The sequence below is a fragment of the Pectinophora gossypiella genome, chromosome 8 (assembly GCF_024362695.1).
Source record: "Pectinophora gossypiella chromosome 8, ilPecGoss1.1, whole genome shotgun sequence".
NCBI classification, from domain to species: Eukaryota; Metazoa; Arthropoda; class Insecta; order Lepidoptera; family Gelechiidae; genus Pectinophora; species Pectinophora gossypiella.
In genome coordinates this window covers 13444113-13470634 of record NC_065411.1, presented here as the reverse complement: position 1 = coordinate 13470634, position 26522 = coordinate 13444113, and the positions used below count along the sequence as shown (strand labels likewise).

The 26522-nt window shown below is 38.5% G+C and overlaps 1 protein-coding gene and 1 non-coding gene across 2 annotated transcripts in view; both read right to left on the bottom strand.

Moving 5' to 3' along the window:
- LOC126369199 (uncharacterized) overlaps positions 1-26522 on the bottom strand; it is a 279281-nt gene that overhangs the window by 100343 nt on the left and 152416 nt on the right. The window contains exon 5 of the mRNA XM_050013497.1: positions 9310-9503. Coding sequence (XP_049869454.1) covers positions 9310-9503 — 194 coding nt within the window. The remainder of the gene's footprint in view (positions 1-9309; positions 9504-26522) is intronic.
- On the bottom strand, positions 20923-20994 carry Trnav-gac (transfer RNA valine (anticodon GAC)). Its single transcript has one exon. It is a non-coding gene; the product is annotated as a tRNA-Val (tRNA).

Genomic DNA, 26522 nt, shown 5'->3' with positions numbered 1-26522 from the left:
CGGGTTCGAAAAATTAAACCACCCGCCTTACAGTCCAGACTTGGCCCCCAGCGATTATTATTTGTTCCCAAAAATGAAAAAGGAACTGCGTGGACGAAAATTTGGCGATGATGAAGAAGTCAAGTCTGCAATTTCGGCCTATTTTGACAGCAAAGAGAAATCTTTTTTTTATGATGGAATAAACAAATTATTTGATAGATCCGGAAAATGTGTTAAGGTTAAGGGAGAATATATTGAAAAGGAAAAATAGTTTCGTGTTTAATTTCGACCCCCTTCCCCCTCATTCCGCGAACTTTTTGACCTCCCCTCGTAAGTGACATCGAACCGAATACTGAGGGGGATGATTCAGACTATGATTCTGAGTTAATATCAAGTGGAGTTTTCCATCGCAAAATTATGGAACTGAAAAAAAAATCAAACATTTTCATGACAGGAAATTCCACTTGATATCAACTCAGAATCACAGTCTGAATCATCCCCCTCAGTATTTGTTATAGTGTCACTAACACCCATACCTACTTGTATGGCTACCAGTGTGTACTTGTACGGAGTGTAAATGACATCGTAACGAATACTGAGAGGGATGATTCAGCTCATTATTCTGAGTTAATATTAAGTGGAATTTTCCATCGCAAAATTATAGAATTGAAAATAATTTAAAAAAAAAACTAAAAAAACAATCATGAATTTTGCGACGGAAAATTCCGCTTGATATTAACTCAAAATCATGGCCTGAATCATCCCCTTCAGTATTCGTTACGATGTCACTAACACCTCATATTATAACATCTACTTAAGCGTACAGCAAGATAGGCCTATGGCATAGAATAAGGAAAAATCATACGGTGAACCGAAACATATAAGTTGCCAGGAAAGCCAACGCAAAACCTTTTTGTCCCTGTCACTGTTAATTCCAAATAAACTAAATTACGCACAATTGTAAAAGCTATCACAATAATCCAAGCAATAAGGAAGTGATGGGTTTTAAAAATGCAAAGGGAAATGGTGGCTGGACGCGTGGTACCTACCGTGATGAATAAAATATGACGAGAAAAAGTGGGCCCTCTTATACACCTGGCATTTCTGTTTGTGCCAAAGAGCACAGGGAGGAACTAAGGAGAGCCAATGTTCAAATGTTACCCAATTTCCTTTCCAGTAGAGTGTAAAGCAATTTTGCTGAAATTAGAACTTTAGATATAGACGACTGTAAAGATTTTCCTTCGTTTAACAAAATCAAAAGAGATTTATTGCAATTGTACAGTACAATAAAAAAAGATGTCATAGTTACATTATTAAAAGAAAAAAATACAGATCGGGCGTGCAACATTACATACATAGGTATGTACTAACCTTCTAATTTCATGGATAACAGACACATGCATCTTTTATCTTTGTTTTTGGGTTTACATGATGAACTTTTTATTACACCCAGGCACTATAGCATCTTCCACCCATTATTATTCTGATTTGACAAAGTAAATTGAAGCAATATAGGTAGGAACATAATTTTATAAATAATGAGATCCAAATATCAAGCAACAATTATTTTTGAATAATTATGTACCCGAGAATAATTATGACCACAAAAATAAAAAGTTTTCATCTCGAGCTCCTCCGTGCTTCGGAAGGCACGTTAAGCCGTTGGTCCCGACTGCATTAGCAGTCGTTAATAACCATGAATCCGCACTGGGCCCGCGTGATGGTTTGAGGCCCGATCTCCCTATCCATCCATAGGGAAGGCCCGTGCCCCAGCAGTGGGGACGTTAATGGGCTGATGATGTGATGTGATGTACCGGAGTAATGAGGAAATAGGTAATTATCACGTTAAAGCTGTACAACGCTATCTATATTGTGGTGAACGTAACTTGGAAAGATCCTCATTGAATGTTTATACTTATGGGCATGTGATATTTATTACATCTTCCACCCATTATTATTCTAATCAAAATTATTCTATGTAGAATCTGCGTAGGTACCTACTAGCGCAGCGACCGCGGGACTTCTTTCGAGGCGCGAATACCCCGGCAGGTTAAAAAGGCCACATTGAAGCAATTCAACTAAGAAAGCAATACGCTATTTGACATTTTGTTGTACTTAATTTTTCACAAATGTCAAATTTGCGCAAATGTCAATTGCAATATTGCTTTTTTTGAGAATTGATGATGTGGCCGTTTTCGTCCCCCTGTCTTTAGATTTCGCGTTGTAATAAGACGGATTCTGCATATCCTGTTTATCTTTTATCCCCGTCCAGCAGAGAAGTGAAAATTGAAATATAGTATAGTCTATAAAAACCCCGAGTACATTCCCATCTCCCCTCATAAACTTACAGCTCGCACTCGCATTAAGTTGATGTAGGGAATAACACACTCTCAAAGAAAGATTTAACGCGCCCCACTTTATCTGTACACTTCGTTTCATATGTCTCATTTTATTTGTCACATGTAAGGAAGTTAATAGAACTTTATGACAATATTATAACATCTATTTACGTTATGACAGGCAGTTTTTATGTAAGGGAATTCTCTTGTGTTTACCAATTCTTCTAGAGTGATATATGCGTGTCGCGCGCGACGCGTAAAATGAACCATGTATGTTTGCTACGCGATAAGTAAACTAGTTCTATTGGCTCATTTATCGTTCTGTCGTATCACATAGTATACGCACATAAAGACTCAAGCTGTTGATGAATCTTATGGTGACAATGGGTTCAAGGAAGGGAAGGGGCTCTCGTATAATTTGTAAATGCATTCGATATGCTGGCTACATAAAGCTGATCAGATACACAGAAAGACAAACATAACTCACGCAATTTGCAACTACGCTCCGCATGGAGTCCTAATATGATGGACCGCTCCGCTAATATAAACAGGTTGTGAGAAGCTGCAGTAGTTTTAGGCGGATGAGACGTTCGTTATGTAAAATTGACAATTCAAAGTTACTATGTTACCTACTGAATAAAGATATTTTTGAATTTGAATTTAAAGACAATTTACCTTTTACGAGATTATATCATTATATTTATAATCATTATTATCTAATACTTATCATTATAATATTTTATAAATACAATTTAGCTAAATAAAACTAGTTTTACTTCTCATGAAAAAAATGAAACACTTCCATTGAAATTACAGGCTGATCACCTGATTGTCTGAAAGTAAGATGATCCGTGCTTCGGAAGGCACGTTTAGCCGTTGGATCCGGTTACTACTTACTGATGTAAGTGAGTAATCGTTACATGAGCCGTATCAGTGGCCTTTGGCGGCTCAATAACAACCCTGACACCAGGGTTGATGATGTTGGTAATCCACCTCACAACCCACACAACAAGAAGAATTTTCAGATAAATTAGTCTGTCTATTTTGCGTCTGGGGTGATGTAATATTCATGTTGCTTAGTCCCTATAATTCTGTAGTGCGGTCTCTTCCAATTTCAAATAATGCTTCAATACACAAACCTGATTCTGTTTACAATTAATTAATATTAAACCAACATTTCTCAACCATACCGCGATATGTAAGTGTTAGGTAGGCATTAATATTATTTGACAAACATTGTTTGTAGAATCAGAATTCTGAGACATAATTATCACGTGGAGAGGTAAGGGGGAGTATTTATTCGTTATTGTGTCTGTCAAAATAGATGGCGCTGTAAAGTTTTTCTTTGTAGGTATAGATTTATTTAATATTAGTAGGTACAAAATATGAACATAAACAGCCTATACGTTTATACAGGGTGTTAGTGACATCGTAACGAATACTCAGGGGGATGATTCAGACCATGATTCTGAGTTAATATCAAGTGGAATTTTTCGTCGCAAAATTCATGATTTTTTTTAGTTTTTTTTAAATTATTTTCAATTCTATACTTTGCGATGGAAAATTCCACTTGATATTAACTCAGAATAATCAGCTGAATCATCCCCCTCAGTATTCGTTACGATGTCACTTACACCCCACACAAGTACATACGGTAGCCATACAAGTAGGTATGGGTGTTAGTGACACCGTAACGAATACTGAGGGGGATGGTTCAGACCATGATTCTGAGTTGATATCAAGAGGAATTTTGAGTCTGAAGCATCCTGAATTTTTTTGTGTTTTTTTTAATTATTTTCAATTCCATACTTTTGCGATGGAAAATTCCACTTGATATCATCTCAGATTCATGGCCTCAATCACCCCTCAAAGTTTTCGTTACGATGTCACTAACACCCTGTATACATCCCACTATTGAACACAGGCCTCCCCTCAATCAACCGGAGGGGGTATGGACCGTAGTCCACGTGTTTTTACAGTTAATAGCCGGGACCAATGGCTTAACGTGCCCTTCTAAGCACGGAATCATCTTACTTTTTCGGACAATCAGGTGATTCAAGCCTGAAAAGTCCTTACCAAACAAAGGACACGATGTGGTTTCTATAATATCCCCACCGGGAATCGAACCCGGACCTCAAGAATGTTAGTAGGGAGATTTTCCAGGCTACGTTCCAAAAAAAAAAATGGCGCTGTAAAGATTTTAATTTAACCTTCTAATTTCATGGATAACAGACACATGCATCTTTTATCTTTGTTTTTGGGTATAAATGGTGACCCTTTTTAATACATTTAGGCAAAATTACATCTCCCACCCATTATTATTCTGATCAAAATTAAGTTAAACAATATAGGTAGCATCATAATTCTATAAATAACAATCTGATCCAAATATCAAGCAAGAGTCATTTTTATACACGCCTCTGTCGTTACGTTATGTTTTTGAATAATTATCTATGTACCCGAGGAATGAGAAAATAGGTAATCATCACGTTAAATCAGAACAGCGCCATATATTTTTTGGGGTACGTAGCCTGGTTTTTTTTGCCGTGACTTATTGTAGATTTGCCGCAACTACTTGGCCGGACAAATGGGGAGCGCTGAAGGCTCTCACCCGGTACAACGTTTAAGGCCTGAGGGTGCCCAGTTGGGCGCGAACCTCGTCTCAGGGCGTCGTCTGAGAGGAAAAATATTTGAAAAAATTAATCAACTCTAGCGGGTCGATGGCGATAAGCGCTGATTGAAGGAAATCGTCGACCACGCCGGCGGGGTCGGTATCGGGGTCCTGAAGACATAGCCTGGAAAGTCCCTAATTATTATGTGCACAGCTAAGGAAGGGTATTATTATTTTATTCTATGCTACGAAACTACTTGAATTAAGGAATGCTTGGGATTTACTGTCTGGGAACCAATATTTGGTAGACCAATTACAGCTTTTTTAAGGATGTCAAGGGCCGGGGATTTTCTTGCTACATTTCTTCAGCTACACAGGTTGAGAAGCTGCAGTGGTTTTAGGAGGATCAAAAATGACGATTCATTGTGTAACTATGGTACCAATTGAAGCTATTTTTGATTTGAATGCTAAGTGCGGTTGCAAATTGTTTTAAGAAGACTTGTCTACTCTATAGAGTAGAATTATATTCTATACATTATGAGCGTGAGTAATTTAACAGAAATTTCATTTTCTCGTATAAAATGCATTTCTTAAAACCCTGTCGACCTTTTGTTCTTATTCAAGACAGTGTCAGAGTTCGCTGAAATTCTCCTGAAATAGCAATTTCCCAAATTAAACTTTTCAGCAGCGAGTTACAAACAAAAGCGCCTGCTAGAAAGTTGCGAGCAAAGACGCTTGTCTGTAAATTGAATACTTTCAGGTTCTAGGTTTCATTATGAAGAAGTAGTAAAGTTGTGAAGTTATAAGACATTTTAGGCCGTTACGAAATTTACAATAAGCTATGCTGCACTTTACTATCAACATTTTTATTTAACATGATGGAAAGTGAAATAGCGTATACGTAAACTAGTTATTTCTGCAAATAATGTATTTTTTTAAATCATTTCCTCCCATAATACCTATGCCTTGTTTGCCAAATTTTAATGGCTGATTCCTGTTAATGGTCACCTGGAAGAATTTTTTCAGAGCAATTAGGTCCCCCATTTCTTTTGTATTTATATATCGCTTGTGTTCTGCATGTGTGCAATATACTTATATTTGATTTGATTTCATATTCATTAATAATGCATATAGGAGCGAATCGTAAAAAAAATCGAGCAGCTCTTTTGATAGGTATCTATTTATTACAAACAGAACCATTTTAACATCGTAAGTACTTACTATGCCCAAAAACGGAGATAATGAACACGTGTCGCTCACACGTCGTGTTCGTAAAAGCTTTGTACCAAACTCATTAAACTTCTAAAACTTTAATGATACCACTTAATAGTACGTAGAAGTAGTTAGACTACTTTCGGTGCCTACAACAGTTACAACTTCCGAATACTATAATGTCCAAACGCCTTACCTAATGGCAAGAGCAATAATTTACACTGTTGTTGTCTTCTTTGCTGTTAGCCTAGTTGCAGGCGTTTCTTGGTAAAGTTTAGTTTGACCAAAACAGTCTAATAAAGTTAGGAACTAGGAGCAACCAATACAAGTTTGGGATAACAATTAGTTGTGAAGTTTAAGGTGTGTTTGTGAATATTACGTCAGCCAGATTCTGTTGACGGGATTCATGAATAAAACGAAATGAAATAAGATTATTTTAATAATAATGACATAATATAATGATGACAAAGAAAAAAGTACGTTATATAGACCAATCTTTACAGAAAGGTAGGTAAAAATAGGTAATTATTTATTAAAATATTATGAATTGTCAAAAATAGCAAAGCTTTTAATCCTCTAACATTCCAATAGATTTAGTTTATCACTAAGACTAACACTAAAAACTTAAGACTAAATCATTCACTATTAAGACCTTTTTCGTCTTTGGATTCTAGGTGTTTAAGGAGTAGAGATATAATACTGACATTTTCCATTAGTCTAGCGTGTTTGTCGCTTTGGAAGAATTATTCCATATTTTAGTCAAATGCCTGGGGAAGCCGCTATTTAAATATTTAAGGAGTAACGTACACACCTAGCAACGTAGGTGTGTAGGTAACTTTATATACGTTACTGACCTAAATATTGGCCAAGATACTGCGAGGGATCGATTTTCAAAGTGCTGTGGAAGTTAATATGATTTAATATACCAGGGAGGAAGCAATTCATCTATGAAAGCAATATTGCAATTTGACATTCGCGCATATAAAACTAAGTGCGCAATGCAAACAAATGTCAAATAGCAATATTGCTTTCTTAGATTAATTGCTTCGATGTGGCCATTTTAACCCCACTGATGGCTGGGCTGCGACGCTTGTAACCACAGAGCAGAAAACAAAATTGTAACATTGTGCGTTTTTGAGGAAAATGAATAGGTGGCGCTTTCCATAAATTTTAAGCCGGTAGGTATCGTTATATAGTATATACAGGGCGTTAGTGTCATCGTAACGAAAACTTTGAGGGATGATGTAGACCATGATTCTGAGTTGACATCAAGTAGATTATCCGTCGCAAATATATGAAACAAAAAATAATTAAAAAAAAAAACACTAACATATTTATGAATTTTCCGACGGGAAATTGCACTTTATATGAATTCAAAATCATGGTGTGAATCATCCCCCTCTGTATTCGTTGCGATATCACTAACACCATCTTCTTCTATCGTGTGGGTTGTGAGGTGATTACTAACCCCATCAACCCTGGTGTCAGGGTTATTATTGAGCCGCCAAAGGCCCCTGACATGACTCATGTAACGACTACGTACTTACATCAGTAAGAAGTAACCGGGACCAACGGCTTAACGTGTCTTCCGAAGCACGGATCATCTTACTAACACCATGTATTTCTATAATTTATTATCATAATATAACGTAAACAGCCTATACCAATGATAGCTAAATTTGTTTTCGAATTAATGTTTGGAACATAAATGATTATCACGTGCTCAGCGGTAAAGGAAAACATACATAAACAGCCTAAATACGTCCCACTGCTGGGAAAGGAAAACATCGTGTGGAAACCCATATTCACGAGAAATGCATTTTAGAAGGTATAATAATGTGACCTAGCCTGTATTGGGCTGGTTTCCCTTCGCGGGTTGGAAGGTCAGACAGGCAGTCGCTTCTGTAAAAAACCTGACAAATCTTCAGGTAAGGTAAGCGGAACCTGTAAAAAACGGGATAATGTTAGGGGGATGCTGAATATTAACAGCCTAACACGTCGCACTGCTAGGCACGGGTCTGTCCTTAATAAACTGGAGGAGGACTCAGTACCACAGACGCGACGCGATAAAAACGTGAGCTTAGACTATTTACGGAATTGAATAGACGCAACGTATAAATAAAAGATAAAAGTTGTACAATCCACGTTATTCACGCCTACCACACTGCAACTAGGTACAGATATGATTAGCATGCTTACCGAAAAAAAAAACAAAATGGAGTTTGTCCAATTAAAGCGAAGTAGGCCACAAGCCTGAGTAGCTCATTATCATGTCAAAGGCACCAATCCAGTGTTGTGTTTGTTTTTTTATCTTTAAAAATAAAATTTCGATCTCGTTGGGTATTTTTCAAGAAACAAACCCTTGTTTTTAAATGTTTTGATAGTGTACTAACTAATTGGGAAATGAAATCATGCTAATAGTTTTATCGAAATGAATGTTAGAGAAGCATTTTTTTTTGACGTGACTTCTTGTAGATTTGCCGCAGATGTCATTAATTACTTGGCCGGACAAATGGGGAGCGCTGAGGGCTCTCGCCCGGTATAACGTTTAAGACACCAGGCCTGAGGGTGCCCAGTTGGGCGCGAACCTCGGCTCAGGGCGTCGTCTAGGAAGAATGTTTGAAAGAATTAATCGACTCTAGTGGGAGCGATAAACCGTTGAATGTCTACCACGCCGGCGGGGTCGGTATCGGGATTTGAAGGTGTTTGATGCCGCGAGCTAATAATCGGGTCGTTGGGATCGTATATTACGTCCTTCGGACTTCGGAAGCCGCAACTACCAGGGGTGGTGCGGAGCAGAATCGATAAAACGTTTTGAAACTAATTTAAGCCATTGGGCAATGGTTGGCAAACCTAGGCCAATGTGGAGATTTTCATGTACGCTTTATTATATACTACGTATATAATAAACTAATTATTATATCAAAATCATTAAAAAATATCTATCCACGATAGGTGTATCAAATATCTATGTCAGGCAAAACGGCTGTTAAATAAATAAAAATAAAGAATAAATAAGCGCTGAAAAAATTTCATCATTATTTTAATCTTTGATATATCCTTCCCCCCATGATTGCGTGCCTGAGACTTGTTCGCGCCTTATTGCCTCACAGCCCCTTTATACCGCTCAAGTGGACACGCATCCTATGATAACAAAAATGTACTCACCAGCTAGCCCTCTCTGGGATTTCGCCCGTCTGCCAACAGCAGGTGATACGAGACTCAGGGCGCGATCAGCTCGCGCTGGCAGCTGCAGAGTCAGCGGTTGACTGGGCACGGAGACGGAGTGTCGCGCGCAGATCGCTGCTTCCACCATGGAATCTATGCTCGCCGATCTGGGCAGCTGACTGGCTGATTCTCGCCTGAAAGACAAGGGTACACATGAGATGGGATAGAAGATTGCTTGTACCTTACGGTATAACCTGAGAAAATTAGTTAAAGAGCTCTAGTGAAGAGTGTCGTATTTTAGAGCGAGTTGTCGGCTTAGTCGATTGGAAAGAGTTATGAGTAAAGTGCATTTAATGTGGGTACCTAATTTGTTTGTAGACAAACAAAACTAAACCTTATTTTGTGTCAATATTCGTCACCGCAGAGGATTTACTTACGTCATTTTATTATTTTTATTATTCAGCGTTGAACATCTTTTTGTCGAATTTATTCACCTTACTAATCACGGAATACATATTAGGTAATCTTTTGCATTTTAAGACCTGGAACAACATTTGCAGTAAAATGAACTTGCGCAAATCTTGGACCACTCAGTCACTTTAACACTTTCAGCCGTCTTCAGCACCGTTTTATAAAGATACCATCAGTTCTTTATTTGATTTTTACTGCATTTTTATCAAATATAACTTAGCATGATTAGAATGCTAACAGTTAGCAGGACAGAGATATAATATATCGCATAGCGCGAAAGAGACTGGAGATAGGCATATCTCATTAGAGCAGCAGCTCTAATCATGATCTGTTAAACAGAGTGAAAGCGTCAAAACAATACGTATCTATCTCTAGTACTTTTGTATTAAAAGATTTGAGTGCGTTTGACCACGAACTAGCCTGGTCTTAAGCAGCGATATGGTCTAAGGTGGTTCCCGACGACCCGATTACTCTAGCCATAGAGGCACCCAATCAGCTCGCGACACCAAACACTTCAGGACCCCGATACCGACCCTGCCGGCGTGGTCGACGATTTCCCTCAATCAGCGCTTATCGGTATCGACCCACTAGGGTCGATAATTCTTTTAATTATTTTTCCTCTCATATGACGACCTGAGCCGAGGTTCGCGCACAACTGGGCACCCTCAGGCCTGTTGTACCTAGTGAGAGCCTTCAGCGCTCCCCATTTGTCCGGCCAAGTAGTTAATGCCATCTGCGGCAAATCAACAATAAGTCACGTCAAAAAAAATGTCTAAGGTGGAGGGCGCAAACTCAAATAGTGCCTATTCATGTGTTATATGTTACTCCGTGTTTTATATTATATATTTGTTATTTATTTTATATTTGTTACTGTGGTGTCCCTTTATAATAAACGTTTCTTTCTTTCTTTCTTTCTTTCTATTCACTCTTGCCTTGAAAATCCCCAAATTATATGTATCGAGGAAGAATGACATAGGAAGAGAATTCTATTCAGAAGAGAGTACCACCGTACATCTACGTCACATAATTGTCACCAGGGCCCATCAATCAGCATGCAACAGTCAACACTGATTGATGTGGTGAGATACAGTGCAGCGAGGGTGCAACCCGTCATTGATTGATTGATTGATATCATGTGCGTCTAGTAATCTGGTTCCGTAGTGGATGTTCGGATTTGTCACTCGAAATTCTGCATTGGACTAGAACATTCTGTGCTGGATTGGGAGCTTATGTAAAAGGAACATAGAATCTACAGTCATGAGCAAATAATGTACCCACTTTAGGACTCTGTCGCACTAACATATTTGACATTTAGTGAGACTTACAGTTCAATTTGTCAAAAAAGTTAATGTGACATGGTACCAAAGTGTATACATCATATTGATGCTCGTGACCGTACATTAACATAACATAAACTGCCTATATACGTTCCACTGCTGGGCACAGGCCTCCCCTCAATCAACCGGAGGGGGTATGGAGCATACTCCACCACGCTGCTCCACTGCGGGTTGGTGGAGGTCTAATAGCCGGGACCAACGGTTTAACGTGCCCTCCGAAGCACGGAATCATCTTACTTTTTCGGACAATCAGGTGATTCAAGCCTGAAAGTCCTTACCAAACAAAGGACAGTCTCACAAAGTGATTTCGACAATGGCCCTATCGGGAATCGAACCCGGACCTCCAGATCGTGAGGCTAACGCTCTAACCACTAGACCACGGAGGCTGTTAACCGTGATCGTACATTATTATCTTTGTATTGTGATTGGGAGTAAGTAAATGAAAACATAGAGTGAAAACATTGAATAATTAACTTAACATTTTCTTATAATGCTCTTTTTGTCTGGAAGTCGTGGTAGCCCAGTTAGTAGAACGTTTGCCTCTCGCTTTGAGGTCGCAGGTTCGAATCCAGCAGGCCTAAACCAATGATTGTCGAATTCATGTTTAGATCATAAATGATTATCACGTGCTCAGCGGTGAAGGAAAACATAGTGCGCAAACCCACATTCCCGACATTTTCGGAGGTATGTGACCTAACCTGTATTGGGCTGGTTTTCCCTTCGGGTTGGAAGGTCAGACAGACAGTCGCTTCTGTAAAAAACCGGACCTGTCAAATCTTCAGGTAAGCAGATCTTGTAAAAAACGAGATAATGCTAGGGAGCTGATGTCCTTAAGATTATAGAAGACTGCAAAAATACAGTAATAATAAGCTCTGTAGTAACAGACAGGCAAGCAGTAATTTTCCTAATTACCTATGTAGGTAACATAGTCAGAACTACTTCTACAAAGCCCCACGTGGAAACGTAATTCCAGAATTTTCTCCGCTCGTAGAAAAACGGGTGTAATTGCGCGTGTAGCTGTTAGACATCTAATTGATATCTGTCGCCGTCGACCTTCGACCTTCTCAGCTTCCAGCCAATATGTGGCGGTGTCTAGTAACAGTTACGTAGCAACGAGTATTCTCTATTTCATTAATTTATTTATTTATTACAAAGTTTTTGGATCATAAATGATTATCACGTGCTCAGCGGTGAAGGTAACATGCATTTTCGGAAGTATGTGACCTAACCTGTACTGGGCTGGTTTTCCCTTCGCGGGTTGGAAGGTCAGACAGGCAGACGCTTCTGCAAAAAACGGACCTGTCAAATCTTCAGGTTAGGTAAGCGGACTCTGCGAAAAAAATTGCACTGTCTACTCCGCTAGATTTAATTAAATTCATTTCCTATACCTAAAGGTTGCCTGGATGGCTACCTTAGCAATAATGCCTGTTGTACTACCTATAACTGATTATAATTGTTTATTTTAAGTGCAATATTACGTAGAGTATTTTTGTATTGTGTTGTATAGTCCACGCTGCTCCAATGCGTGTTGGTGGAGGTGTTTTGCACAGCTAATAGCCGGGGCGAATTATAAAACGTTTCTTCTGAAGCACGTCTGGTGTTTGGATGTGTAGTGTGTAGGAATATGTACGGTCATGAGTACTAATATGCATACACTTTGATACCACGTCACATTAATTTTTTTGACAAATTAAACCGTAAGTCTCATTAAATGTCAAATACGATAGTGCGACAAGGTTCTAAAGTGGGTAAGTACATGATATTACTCATGACTGTAGACGTGTTCTTCAATCATAAGTATTCCAATGTAAGTTCAGCAGTACAGGTTTGTTCGTCATCTCAAGGTAGGTATTTTTTCTTTTTTATGTATCTATAATACACATCATCAGGTATTAGTACAGAATAATTACTATTGTTAAACAGTTCGTTTATACGAGTACATTGAACAAGCAACTCGCACCACCAACCTCTTAATATCTGATCACATTAAGTAGATGTGGGTGTCATATTATCTCGCTCCACTAATCCCACAAATAATACTGGATCTTAGGAATTAATTAGAATAATTAATACTTTCACTATAATCTAGCGGCGACGGTCGCCGTGGCGTCAGTCTAAACCCACCCGATTAGGCCGCGTTCACATTACAAGCGGACGCGGGTAAATTAAGCTTTTCTAGTTTTCTAACTAAAGAGAAACGCGCAAATAAATTGACATTGAACGCGCGAAATCAAGAAAAGGCGCGCGAGATTTCCAATTATGGTCACCCTACGAGTACTTCAACAGGCCTACCACGCTATGTAAGCGCGACGCGACACGCGCGACATAAAATAAGGCCCTTGCTACACGCGACTACCGGGACATCTGCGGTTTTTTCAAGATGTCGCACTTCAAAGGAATTATCTTATTATTATAGATATATTATTGCTTATAAAAAGCCAAGAAAAAAAAACATGTTCATAAGAAATGATAAAATTGATAAGTAGTTCCTATTTTTATTTTTTTTCAAAAAATGTTGCATTTGACCATTGCGCATTGCTAATGAGAGAGTTTCTGGCTACGCTCTCTGAAAAATATAGAAGGCACTGTGAAAATTTGTATTCGTTTAACCTTAAAATTCATTTAACCTTAAAGGACAACACTCGTTTGCATCTTTTATATTTGTTTTTGGGTATAAATGATGACCCTTTTTATTACACCCAGGCACAACACATCTTTCACGCATTATTATTCTGATCAAAATAAAGAGAAGGAATATAGGTAGCAACATAATTATATACGCATAATACATACATACATAATCTGGTCTAAGCAAGCAATATCAAGCAACAATTATGTTTAATAATGCTTCTGCCATTACATTACACTTTTGAATAACTATGTATGGTCACGAGCATTAATATGTATACACTTTGGTACCATGTCACATTAACTTTTTTGACAAATTGAACTGTAAGTCTCACTAAATGTCAAATATGTTAGTGTGACAGAGTCCTACAGTGGGTACATTATATTGCTCATGACTGTACCCGAGTATTGAGCAAATAGGTAATTGTCACGTTAAATCTGTACAGGGCCATCTATATTATTTTTGGGGAAAATTATCATGGAAAGTGTGTCATTGCAATATTGCTTGTTAGAATGGAATTGATTTGCTTCAATGTGGCCTGTTTAAACCCCCAATTCGCGCAATAAGAAGGAAATGTTGAAATAACAAAAACACAGCGACTGCTACCTATACTATCAAGAGGCTGTTCGAAATTCTAGATTAAGTAAATTAAATTCACTTTTTTGGGTTTATGTATAAGTTTTTACAATAAAATACCAGATAATATTTTAAATTTGACAGATAATAAATTTAAAGCTCATTTGAAACTTACTTTATGTAAAAAAGCTTATTATAAGATTAATGTCTCCCTAAATGATAAAAATGTCTGGTATTGAATGTGTTCCTATAGTTATTAAATAACTTGTAATGTATACCCTCATTGGTTTTTAAAAGATGTGTTGCTGTTGCAGTTACTTGTCATTTCTTCTCCTCAGCCCTAACACCTTGCGAAATGACGTAAATTCAAAAATGATACATTGACCTTCAACAAGTTTATCCATGATAATTACGTTGAATAAATGATTCTGATTTCTGACTTTGTTAAGTTTGATGCAACTGCTATTTGTTATTGTATTTTTTTTCTCTATTTTTCGGTCGCGTTTCGCTTTCGCGTCTCTGTCTGACGTCTGCCCGTTATCCCAGCTACCCCAGTCTAGCCTCATTTGCATTTTAATTGGACTAAAAAACTTTCTCGAAGCGATGGAAAATCTAAACAACCGGAACTTATAGTTGAATGATTCAGGTCTTTTTTTTAAGTAGCCGTTGGTAAAAACACCTCCACCAACCCGCAGTGGAGCAGCGTGGTGGAGTATGTTCCATACCCCCTCCGGTTGATTGAGGGGAGGCCTGTGCCCAGCAGTGGGACGTATATAGGCTGTTTATGTTATGTTATGTCTTTACGTAAGTACCTATGATTCAAATTGAAAACGGATAATTTGATTTTTCGCGTACGTGTGCTTCTGCATCATTAGCATAATATCATATTACCACATAATGAGGGACTTTCCATGCTAAGTTCCCTAAAAACAATATAGATGGCGCTGTTCTGAATTAACGTGATAATTTGCTACTTTCTCATTGCTGCTCCGGTACTTACATAAATGTTCAAAAACATAAAACAAAATATAATGGCAAAGGCATTGAGTATAAAAATAATTGTTGCTTGATATTTGGATCAGATACGTAAAGAATTTTGTTGCTACCTATAATGCTTCTCTTTATTTTGATCAGAATAATAATGGGTGGAAGATGTGTTGTGCCTGGGTGTAATAACAAGGGTTATCATTTATATTCAAAAACAAAGATAAAATGCTATCCAGGAAATTATAAGGTTAAAGGAAGGCAAACTGTACAGCGCCAACTATATATTTTTTTTGAACGAAGCTTGGAAAATCCCTCGTTGGAAACAAAAATGGCTACACTTAATATATAAGGGTACCTACTAACATGCTGGAGGTCCGGGTTCGATTCCCGGTGGGGATATTATCGAAATCACTTTGTGAGACTGTCCTTGGTTTGGTAAGAACTTTTCAGGCTTGGATCACCTGATTGTCCGAAAAAGTAAGATGATTTATGATGATAAATGTGATTGCTTTAGAAGGGACGTTAAGCTGTTGGTCCCGGCTATTAGCCATTAAAAATACGTGGAGTATACTCCATACCCCCTACGGTTGACTGAAGGGAGGCCTGTGCCCAGGAATGGGACGTATATAGGCTGTTTATGTTCATGTTATGTACCTATTAACATTAAATAAATCAATACCCACATAGGTAATAAACAGGGTGTTAGTGACATCGTAACGAAAACTTTGAGGGATGGTTCAGACCAATATTCTGAGTTGATATCAAGTGGAATTTAAATATAAACTCAGAATCATTTCTCAAAATTTCGTTACGATGTCACTAACAGCCTGTAGTAATTTGTTAAAAGCAGCATACTTTCATAATTTCCTCCACAATTGGAAGTATGAAATACAATTTTCATTCTAATTCGAAAGCTCTTCAAAATTCCACGAATTCCGCTGTGCATATTGTAGTAAGTACATTAAAATCTTAATGGTGAAGATGTAAGTCCGAGAGAAAAACACTTATCTCTGAGATTGAATACCACAAACATAAACATGTTTCATGTGAAAACAGCAACACCGCTGTTTTGTTACAACTTCTCCGCTCGAGCTTTCAGAGCTTCTCCTTATTGGTTTACGGTTTGTTTGTATTTATGTTTGTTTCGAAAATAAATTTGTTATCATTTTATTGTTTATAATATACCTCTAAATATTAATAAAAGCTTAATTTTTCATACGTAACTGGAGGGTTCACTGGAACGAGCTAACTTATAAAATGCTACTTAGGTTCTATGACGATCTTGTGACGTAGCGAGTAGGCGCCGCGCGCCGCTACTTCAAAAGGGCACTCCTGATGCCGGGCAGCAGCGGTATCAGTACTGGTCGGAGGCCGAGGAAATGGATTCTGGTAGGGCTCTAGCTAGAACATCACCGATTGAGAAATTGGTCGGTGTACTGCGTACACGCCCTATCTATGGAGTATTGAAGGCGATTACTCCACCGACAAGAGCGCAGCTCTTAAATAAAGAGAGAGAGAGAGAACTGGAGGGTTAAAAAAACCACATTGAAGCAATTCATCTAAAAAGCAATATTGCTATTCGACATTTCTTGACACATCTCACTTACTTTGATATGCAAATGTCAAATTGAAATATTGCTATTTAGATGAATTGCTGTAATGAAGCCTTTGAGACACCCCAATGTGACGTGGTTTCCAGGATTTGTGCCCGGTTAGCAATAAGCTCGCCCCTATTACGAGTACATGGGACTTAAATATAGCTGGCGAGGAGTGGATGTATACTATGTGTTATGTTATTGCTCTTAAAAAAAATAATTATTTTTTTCTATCTTTAAAACGTTAAAGAAAAAGGAGCTGTCTTAAAATTTGACAGGTCCGGTTTTTCAAATTCCTATTATTTACATACATACATAAACTCACGCCTATTTCCCACCGGGGTAAGCAGAGACTATAGAATTCCATTTGCTTCAATCCTGACACACTTCTCTTGCTTCCTCCACATTCATCAATCGCTTCGTACACGCACGCCAGTTCAGAGCAGATCGTATTAACCCTTTTCTAAGGACATCTCCAATTTTGTTTTTTTTTTTTCTTTAATTTTCTCCAATGACTTTTTACTAAACGTCAAAACAAGAAATGACTATGGAATTTGTATGAAAAAGCACATTGCGACGTCATAGAAAAACGTAGGGAGATCTCTGCACTATTAGACGTCTAAATGCTCTTTGTGTGTCAGTTTCCTCGTTTTAAATAAAATAGAATAAACTAACGTCAGCAGTTGTAGCAAGCACATGTACAACAACAGGAGTGTCAGTGGCAGACATGTGGTGACAAGGGTTACGGGTTGACTAGACGGCTCTCGACTCGAACTTGTGACTCTTAGGGTGGTATTAATAAATTAATCTTCTGTCGTGTGGGTCGTGAGGCGGAGTACCAACCTCATCAACCCTGGTATCCGGGTTACTATTGAGCCGTCAAAGGCTCGGACATGGCTCATGTAACCACCACTTACTTACATCAGTAAGTAGTAACCGGGACCAGCGGCTTGACGTGCTTTCCGAAGCACGGATCATCTTACTTTCGGACAATCTGGTGATCAGCCAGTAATGTCCTAACCAAACTAGGGACCACAAAATATTTTTTGTAATATGTGTCCACCAGGAATCGAACCCGAGTCCTCCGTAACGTGAGTTTACACTCAACCACTGGACCACGGAAGTCGTTAATAAATTAATCTCAGCTTCGAGAGTGCCCTTGAGATCATGTCAATGTGACAGTTCTTATATAAAAACAGGGACTTGAGCATGATCTTGAGGGCAGTCTCAGCTGATATTAGCAGTGGCGGCCCTAGGGCGGTGCGAGGTGTGCCACCGCAGCGCCGAAAAAGGGGGGGAGGGGTGGGGGGATAGGCGCCAAAATCAGCCAAGACTCACCCTGGCCGCAAACTAACTTCATTGGGATAGATTGCGGCCACATAACTCATACATGGTGGCCATCAACAACATTTTTAAAAAGATTTAAACAGGTAAATTTCGGTGGCCGTAAACTAATCCAAAAGTTTTGTATTTTAAGGGGCTGAGAGGTGCCACTTTAAGGTCTTGCACCACCTAAATATTTTGCTAGGGCCGCCACTGGGGATTAGTTTATTAATACCACCCCTAGATACCTCACACGTGTAAGTGGCTTCATTCTCGGGTAGAGAAGAAAAAAATAAACGGGGTACCAACAAGGACTTTTGTCTTCTTATCGTGTCGACGGCAAACTAAATAGTATCGGCCCAAAACTTGGCAACAAGTATGGCGCTATCTGCAGCGCTCATCAGATCCTCCTGCGTGCAGGTGTTCGGGCACACAGGTCACGATGTAATATGTTCCAGCGTTTGGGGAACAGTGCCTCACTTGCACTTTAAGTCCCGCACTTGCACTTTAAGGACCTATGTTGATAGACTACAAAGAGTCGATTTTCTAATGGACCAAATTGTTTTTAATTAGACACTAAATTGACGTCCAGCAGGATTACACGCGCAACGTGATAATATAATCGATCGATTCAATGAATTTTGTCGAAATCGATAAGTTGGTTTTTCCCTAACATGCGTGTCACGTGATTTTGTTCGTATTTAGACAGAACGACATGACTTATTTGGGTTCACATATTAGCATCAATCGATAAAACGACATAATTATATCGTCAGAATCGACAAAATGACCGTGAGAAAATTTTATCACTTTGTGCATGTTAGGGCTACTGAAATATTACTTGATACATGTCTCAAATCTATTCAAAACTAGTTCACCAAGTAAAGTTGGCTTTACAAGTTCTCTATAGCCTCACAAGGTAATATTGGCTGGTAAGTTCTAAGATCCACCTACACGGAAGTTCTCCAGTTATACGAGTGAGCAACTTTGAAAGTCCGACTTCCGAGCTTGGATTAACCTGCTGAATTCATATGAACATTATGATTAACTACCTATATAATTTTGTTTATCTATTTAATTATGAGTTTTGGAGCGCAGTGTCGTGTTTCTAACGCGACACTGCGCTCCAAAACTCAAGTGGCAGATGTCGGAGAAAAATCCGCTAAACTGAAGTGGGAATGGGCGGGACATGTCTGCCGTATGCATCCGGAAAAGTGGGCCAAAATTACAACTGATTGGGCCCCACAGGGTCGTCGACGACGAGGTAGACCACGACGACGGTGGAGGGACGAGCTGGACGCCTTCCGGCACACCTGGCGGAACGATGCCCGGGACAGGGAGGGTTGGAAAGAGAAGGGGGAGGCCTTTGCCCAGCAGTGGGACATTGATTAGGCTACAGAAAAAAAATTTAATTATATCTATCTACTCGTACTATAATGCTAATAATGTTGTCGTCATTTTAAATTGGCAACACTGAAGTGCGGCACTCGTCTGTTCCGGTGTATTCATATTCAAATTCACATTCATATTCATATTGATATTAATTTATTGCATGTCACAAATATAAACATAATACGCTTCGCGCGTTCGTAAAACCACTGCTAGCTTGTTTCAAAGAATATATTTCCCTCAGACGACGCCATGAGCCGAGATTTGCCCAAAATTCAAGAAACCAGGGTAAAAGGGGTGGCAAAGTTTGTATGAAACTTCTACAGTAGGATTTACAAATTACAAGAAAATACTCATTATTTGAGGAGCTCGGTGGCGCAGCGGTAAACGCGCTCGGTCTGCGATTGTTGAAGTTAAGCAACTTTCGCAAAGGCAGGTTATAGGACGGGTGACCACAAAAAAAAGTTTTTATCTCGAGCTCCTCCGTGCTTCGGAAGGCACGTTAAGCCGTTGGTCCCGGCTGCATTAGCAATCGTTAATAACCATCAATCCGCATTGGGCCCGCGTGATGGTTTAAGGCCCGATCTCTCCCTATCCAGCAGTGGGGACGTTAGGGCTGATGATGACTAATTATTTAAATACTTAAATTACAATGTACTTAATTAATTATTTTTATATACAACTTTTACAAAGGCGTGGAGTAGAGGGTTAAAGTTTGTAAAGAAAAAAGCACTTTTAAAGTTATCGACTCACATAGGTACCTAGTACACTGCCAGTGGGAAGCCGGGGCTGGTCGCTAGTGTATAATATTAGTAGGGATGTGAAAATAAAGTGTATTGTACAGAGTCCCTGTTTTTAGACAGGCGAGTAGCGATGCGCAAACAAGTGCGCGGGTGTATATTAATCATGAGGTGCAACGCTTCGAGCGGTGGCTTCTGTGTAATATTTAGTGCTAATAAATTAGCTAAATGATAAATATGGTTTTAAATGTGTTCCATTAGTTATTAAATAACTTGTAATATATATGTGTTGCTGTTGCAGTTTCTTGTCATTTCTTCTCCTCAGCCATAATACCTTGTGAAATGACGTAGATTCAAAAATGTTAATTTGACCTTCATCAAGTTTATCGGCCTCTACCCCTGACATGGCTCGTGTAACGACTATTTACTTACATCAGTATGTAGTAACCGGGTCCAACGGCTTAACGTGCCTTCCGAAGCACGGATCATCTTACTTTCAGACAATCAGGTGATCAGCCTGTAATGTCCTAACCAAACTAGGGATCACAAAGTGTTTTTTTTTGTGATGTCCCCACCGGGATTCGAACCCGGGACCTCCGGATCGTCAGCCCAACGCTCAACCACTGGACCACGGAGGCCGTTTTTGGTCACTTAGAGTGTCACTATCTGTATAGCCACCTTGAACGTCCCTAATTATTGAACATTCTGGTTATTGCTAACTATGTGTACCTACACTTTGACTGTCAGTATTTGCTTCTGACTGTACCAAAGAAAGAACGAATATGATGGATGCCACAATACAAACTTAATGATCTTACACAACAAAAATACACAAAACAGTGGGTGTTTGTTTGTTTTTGAATCAGGTGATTTCAGCTTGCAATGTCCTGATCAAACACAAACAGTCTCACAAAGTGATTTTATATTAGACGTCTCCCCACCGGAAATCGAACCTAACGCCTCAGAACCATGAGCCCATTGTTCAACCACTGTAACTCGGAGGCGTCGGATCGAGATGACGATGAGATAAAACATACAATCCAAACTTCCACGGCTTTACAACTTGAACAAGAAACCTCTCAATTAAACTATACTACGAAACTCTCAACAACGATCGAACATTTCAGCTATCCCGAATTACCTAAATCACTTGGGTAACTTTTAAAAGGATCTAGATCTTTTCACTAAACTATACGGAACATTCGGACAAGTACAAGTTTGACAAAGGTTCGACCTATTCCCTTGTTATTACATCTTCCAGTCATTATTATTCTAACCAAAATAAAGATAAGCAATATAGGTAGGGCGGAAGGCAAGAGGGCAACCACTGCCCTATTTTTCCGTAAAAAAGTAGCATGGAAAATGCTGCACCGACAAGAGCGTGGCTCTTAAATTGATGATGATGATGAATATAGGTAGGAACATAATTCAGAAAATTCTTTGCATAGATATGCATAATATGCTTAGATATATGTATTTGTATGATCAGATGATCGAAATATCAAGCAACAATTAGTTTTATATATGCCTCTGCCATACATACATACATAAACAGCCTATATACGTCCCACTGCTGGGCACAGGCCTTATTTGCAGAAATAACTAGTTTACGTATACGCTATTTCACTTTCCATCATACATAACATAACATAAATAGCCTATATACGTCCCACTGCTGGGCACAGGCCTCCCCTCAATCAACCGGAGGGGGTATGGAGCATACTCCACCACGCTGCTCCACTGCGGGTTGGTGGAGGTGTTTTTACGGCTAATAGCCGGGACCAACGGCTTAACGTGCCCTCCGAAGCACGGAATCATCTTACTTTTTCGGACAATCAGGTGATTCAAGCCTGAAAAGTCCTTACCAAACAAAGGACAGTCTCACAAAGCGATTTCGACAATGTCTCCATCAGGAATCGAACCTGGACCTCCAGATCGTGAGCCTAACGCTCTAACCACTAGACCACGGAGGCTGTTAATGCCTCTGCCATTTTGTGTACCCGAGAAAGAAAATAGGTAATTATCTCGTTAAATGTGTACAGCGCCATCTATAGTTCGTTTGGGGAAAGTAGCATGGAAAATCCCTCATTGTAAAAAATAAAATCGAACTTCGAAAAATATAAATGGATAAAAAATCTAATCTTTCAATCGATCAATTTCCTTTGGGACAAGATGATTTAAAAATAAAATGAATTTATAAGAAGGCAGTTTATCTTAAGATGGATGTACCCCTTACAAATGCAGCCGTAATCTTATGTTATATTAAAAATGTAAGATCTTTGGCGATTCTTTGAAGGTGGCGACTGTATTAGCAAACAGCTTATGGCAAACTTAAGTAACATCCATCTTCCAACTTGAAGAAAGTTGTCAAGAGTCAAAATGAATGAGGATAAAAGTACCTATTTCTCCCAACAGATGTCGCTACTGTTGAGTGTTCTTAAATTTTAACAGTTCCCCATACTATTTGTTTGGTTATAACAGGCTAGTTTCCAACAAGTCAAATCAGCTACTTTTTATTAAACGTCAAAACCCGAAATTACTATGGAATTTATAATGAAAAAGCACACTGTGACGTCATAGAAAACGTGATAAAATGTCGGACTTTTATTTACGATTTTCTTGATTAAAATTATTTAATAAGTTAAATAGAAAAAAGACAACGTTTTACGTTAGTTTTAAATCTGTCTTTCTTTAGTAATCAGAATTTCATAATTTATCTTGAACCTAGTACACGACCCAATTTTACACTATAACCTTTTTTTTTTACGTGACTTATTGTAGATTTGCCGCAGATGGCATTAACTACTTGGCCGGACAAATGGGGAGCGATGAAGGCTCTCACCCGGTACAACGTTTAAGACAACAGGCCCGAGGGTGCCCAGTTGGGCGCGAACCTCGGCTCAGGGCGTCGTCTGAGTACACTATAACCCTATGCGCTACGTTTATCTGCAAAATCAGTGATATATTTATTCCCTAAAGATCGGAAAGAAGAAACCTTAGAAAAACGTATTTTCAATCAAAACTGTCTTTTTCCAACTGACTGCTTTTTTCTTTCGTAACTCATCCTTCAGACGGGATACACTCCATGTTGCTTTACATTTTATAGCAATTTATCCTTGCCCACCTTAGAATAAGTTTCTCTTGTAAATTGTAAAGCGTTTTATTGTATGGCGTAGGTACTATATCCTCGTAACTCCCGGATTTCCAGACACAATAGTTTAACAATGGGATTTGGATTTTAAAAGGCATTTGGGCCTTACGACCATATATATCATAATGATTTTGTGAAAGTATTATCTTTATAGAAAGTAATATGTATTGGCACATTTTTTATATTGTAAATCTTCTAAATCCAGATCCAACTTTAGCGGCTTTTAAACAGTTTCCCAAAGAAAATCAGTGACATTTATTTCCCTTCCCGTTGTCAAACATCCTCGCACGTGTGAACCTATAGACTATAGAACCTTGACAATGAAGGACTTTCCAGGCTACGGTCCCTAAAAAATAATAATATGGCGTTGTCGAGATTTAACGTGATAATTACCTATTTTCTCATTACTCGGGTACATAATTAAAAATAATTAATTAAAAATGATTATTTTATTTTTTTTAATTCTATTTCTCTTTTGTTTTGTATTTTGTTTTTTCCTGTTTGTTCAATAAAGTATTTGGTATTTTATGTTATAATTATTCAAAAATACACTATAATGGTAGAAGCATATATACGAGTGTCGAGTATATAACAGTTATCTTCTGCAGTTACATAGATACTTTACAGTGACACCCAATATATACAGGGTGTTAGTGACATCGTAACGAAAACTTTGAGGGATGATTCAGGCCATGATTCTGAGTTAATATCAAGTGGAATTTTCTGTCGCAAAAGTAAGTAAAGCAAAATAATTTTAAAAAACACTAAAAGTTTCATGAATTTTGCGACAGGAAATTCCACTTGATATCAACTCAGAATCATGGTCTGAATTATCCCTCTCAGTATTCGTTACGGTGTCACTAACACCCGTACCTACTTGTATGGCTATCGTATGTACATGTACGGGGTGTGAGTGACATTGTAACGAATAAGGAAGGGGATGGTTCAGACCATGATTCTGAGTTGATATCAAGTGGAATTTTCCATCGCAAATGTATAGAAATGATAATAATGATTTAAAAAAAAACTAAAAAAGTCATAATATGGTCTGAATCATCCCCCTGAGTATTCGTTACGATGTCACTAACACCCTGTATATGGCGTTGTCGACATTTAACGTGATAATTATCTATTTTCTCATTACTCGGGTAATTATTCAAAAATACAATGTAATTACAGAAGAGATATATGTATATATATCTGTGTGTGTGTATTGTTGCTTGATATTTGGATCACATTATATATAAAATTATTTTGCTACCTATATTGCTTCTAATTACTTTGATCAAAATAATAATGAGTAGAAGATATAATTGAGCCTGGGAGTAATAAAAAGAGTCACCATTTGTACCCAAAAACAAAGATAAAAGATGCATATGTCCGTTATCCCTGATATTAGAAGGTTAAACGAAATTAAATCTTTACAGCGCCATTTATATTGTTTTTGAAGAATGAAGCCTGGATAACTATCCAGGCTTGAGGAACTGTTAGTGATGAGGAACTCCTCATCACTAACAAGCAGAGTCTCCCTAGTTACGGTTTCTGAGAATTCCAAGGCTCTCCTTTCATTTCGTAGGTAGTATCCTTGACGCTTCTCTGACTCTTCTATCTTTATTATAAAAGGACGCCACACACAAAAAAAAGACAACAACATCATATCACCACTAAAACAATTACAAAAAAGCAAGACGGATGTTTGTCGAAATGACCATAAGGTGGTGGTGGACGTCCTGAGATAAAGGGCTTCACTCAGCACAAGTCGCGGCGTGAACCACGACGCTGATATTATGTGGACCCTGTTGGGTGGCGCACGAACATCGTATTCCATAAACAAGTGTTAATGGTGTATATATTCAAATTCAATTCAAAAATATACATTATAATATATACCAAATTATTTTAATAGAGTTAGAATGTACATAGACAAATATTATCGCAAAGATGTATACGTAAATATGTTTGGTGGTGTCACACTTATCGTAACTGGTGTCTGGGTTATTATTGAGCTGCTAAAGGCCCTACCATGGCTCGTGTAGCCACTAATTATTTACGTATCAGCTAGTACCTAAAGCTTAAAGTACCTGCCGATACACAAACCTTACTTTCGAACAATAAGACGGGTTAAAAAGGCCACATTAAAAAAAGCAATATTGAAATTTGACATTTGCGCATATAAAAGTAAGTGTGCAAATGTCGAATAGCAATATTGCTTTTTTAGATGAATTGCTTCGATGCGGATTTTTTAACCCCCCTGGACGACACAGAAAGACAGGCAAGTACATTTAACACAGGACAGAAACCACACAGGACAAAAAAACAAACCAAAATCCTAAAGAAAAGTAAATAATAACAAGTATCAGCTTGCAATGTCCTAACCATGTCCTAACCAAACTAGGGATCACAAATTATCTCCGCTCTCACACGACGCCCTGAGCCGAGGTTCGTGCCCAACTGGGCACCTTCAGGCCTGTCGTCTTAAATTTTGTACCGGGTGAGAACCCTCAGCGCTCCCCATTTGTCCGGCCAAGTAATTAATGCCATCTGCGGCAAATCTACTATAAGTCATGTCAAAAAAGAAAAATCTTCAGATGACTTACTGTTCCGTCCAACCCGTCGACCCGTTGTCGGTTGACAGGTGTGAGTGTTATATTGCAGAAAAACACATTCATTCCAAATGGAGCTTTAAGACGTGCAGCTTGACACGTCGATTCCATCTTTCGAAATCAAATGAAAAGGAAATCACCGAAAAACTCAGTGAATCTCGGTGAATCGACACGGCCCGCGTCTACGAACATTCGTATTCGTTAAGATAAGATGTTAATATCCGCTTCCATTCACTCCTGTGATTGCTGGGGAGGTAATCATCATGATTGCCGATATTAACGCCCGAAGAATATTAGGTACCTATCCTTATAACGTCGTCTTACAGTGAAAACACAGTTAGGCTCACGATCTGGAGGTCCCGGGTTCGAATCCCGGTGGGGAAATATCACAAAAATGACTTTGTGATCCCTA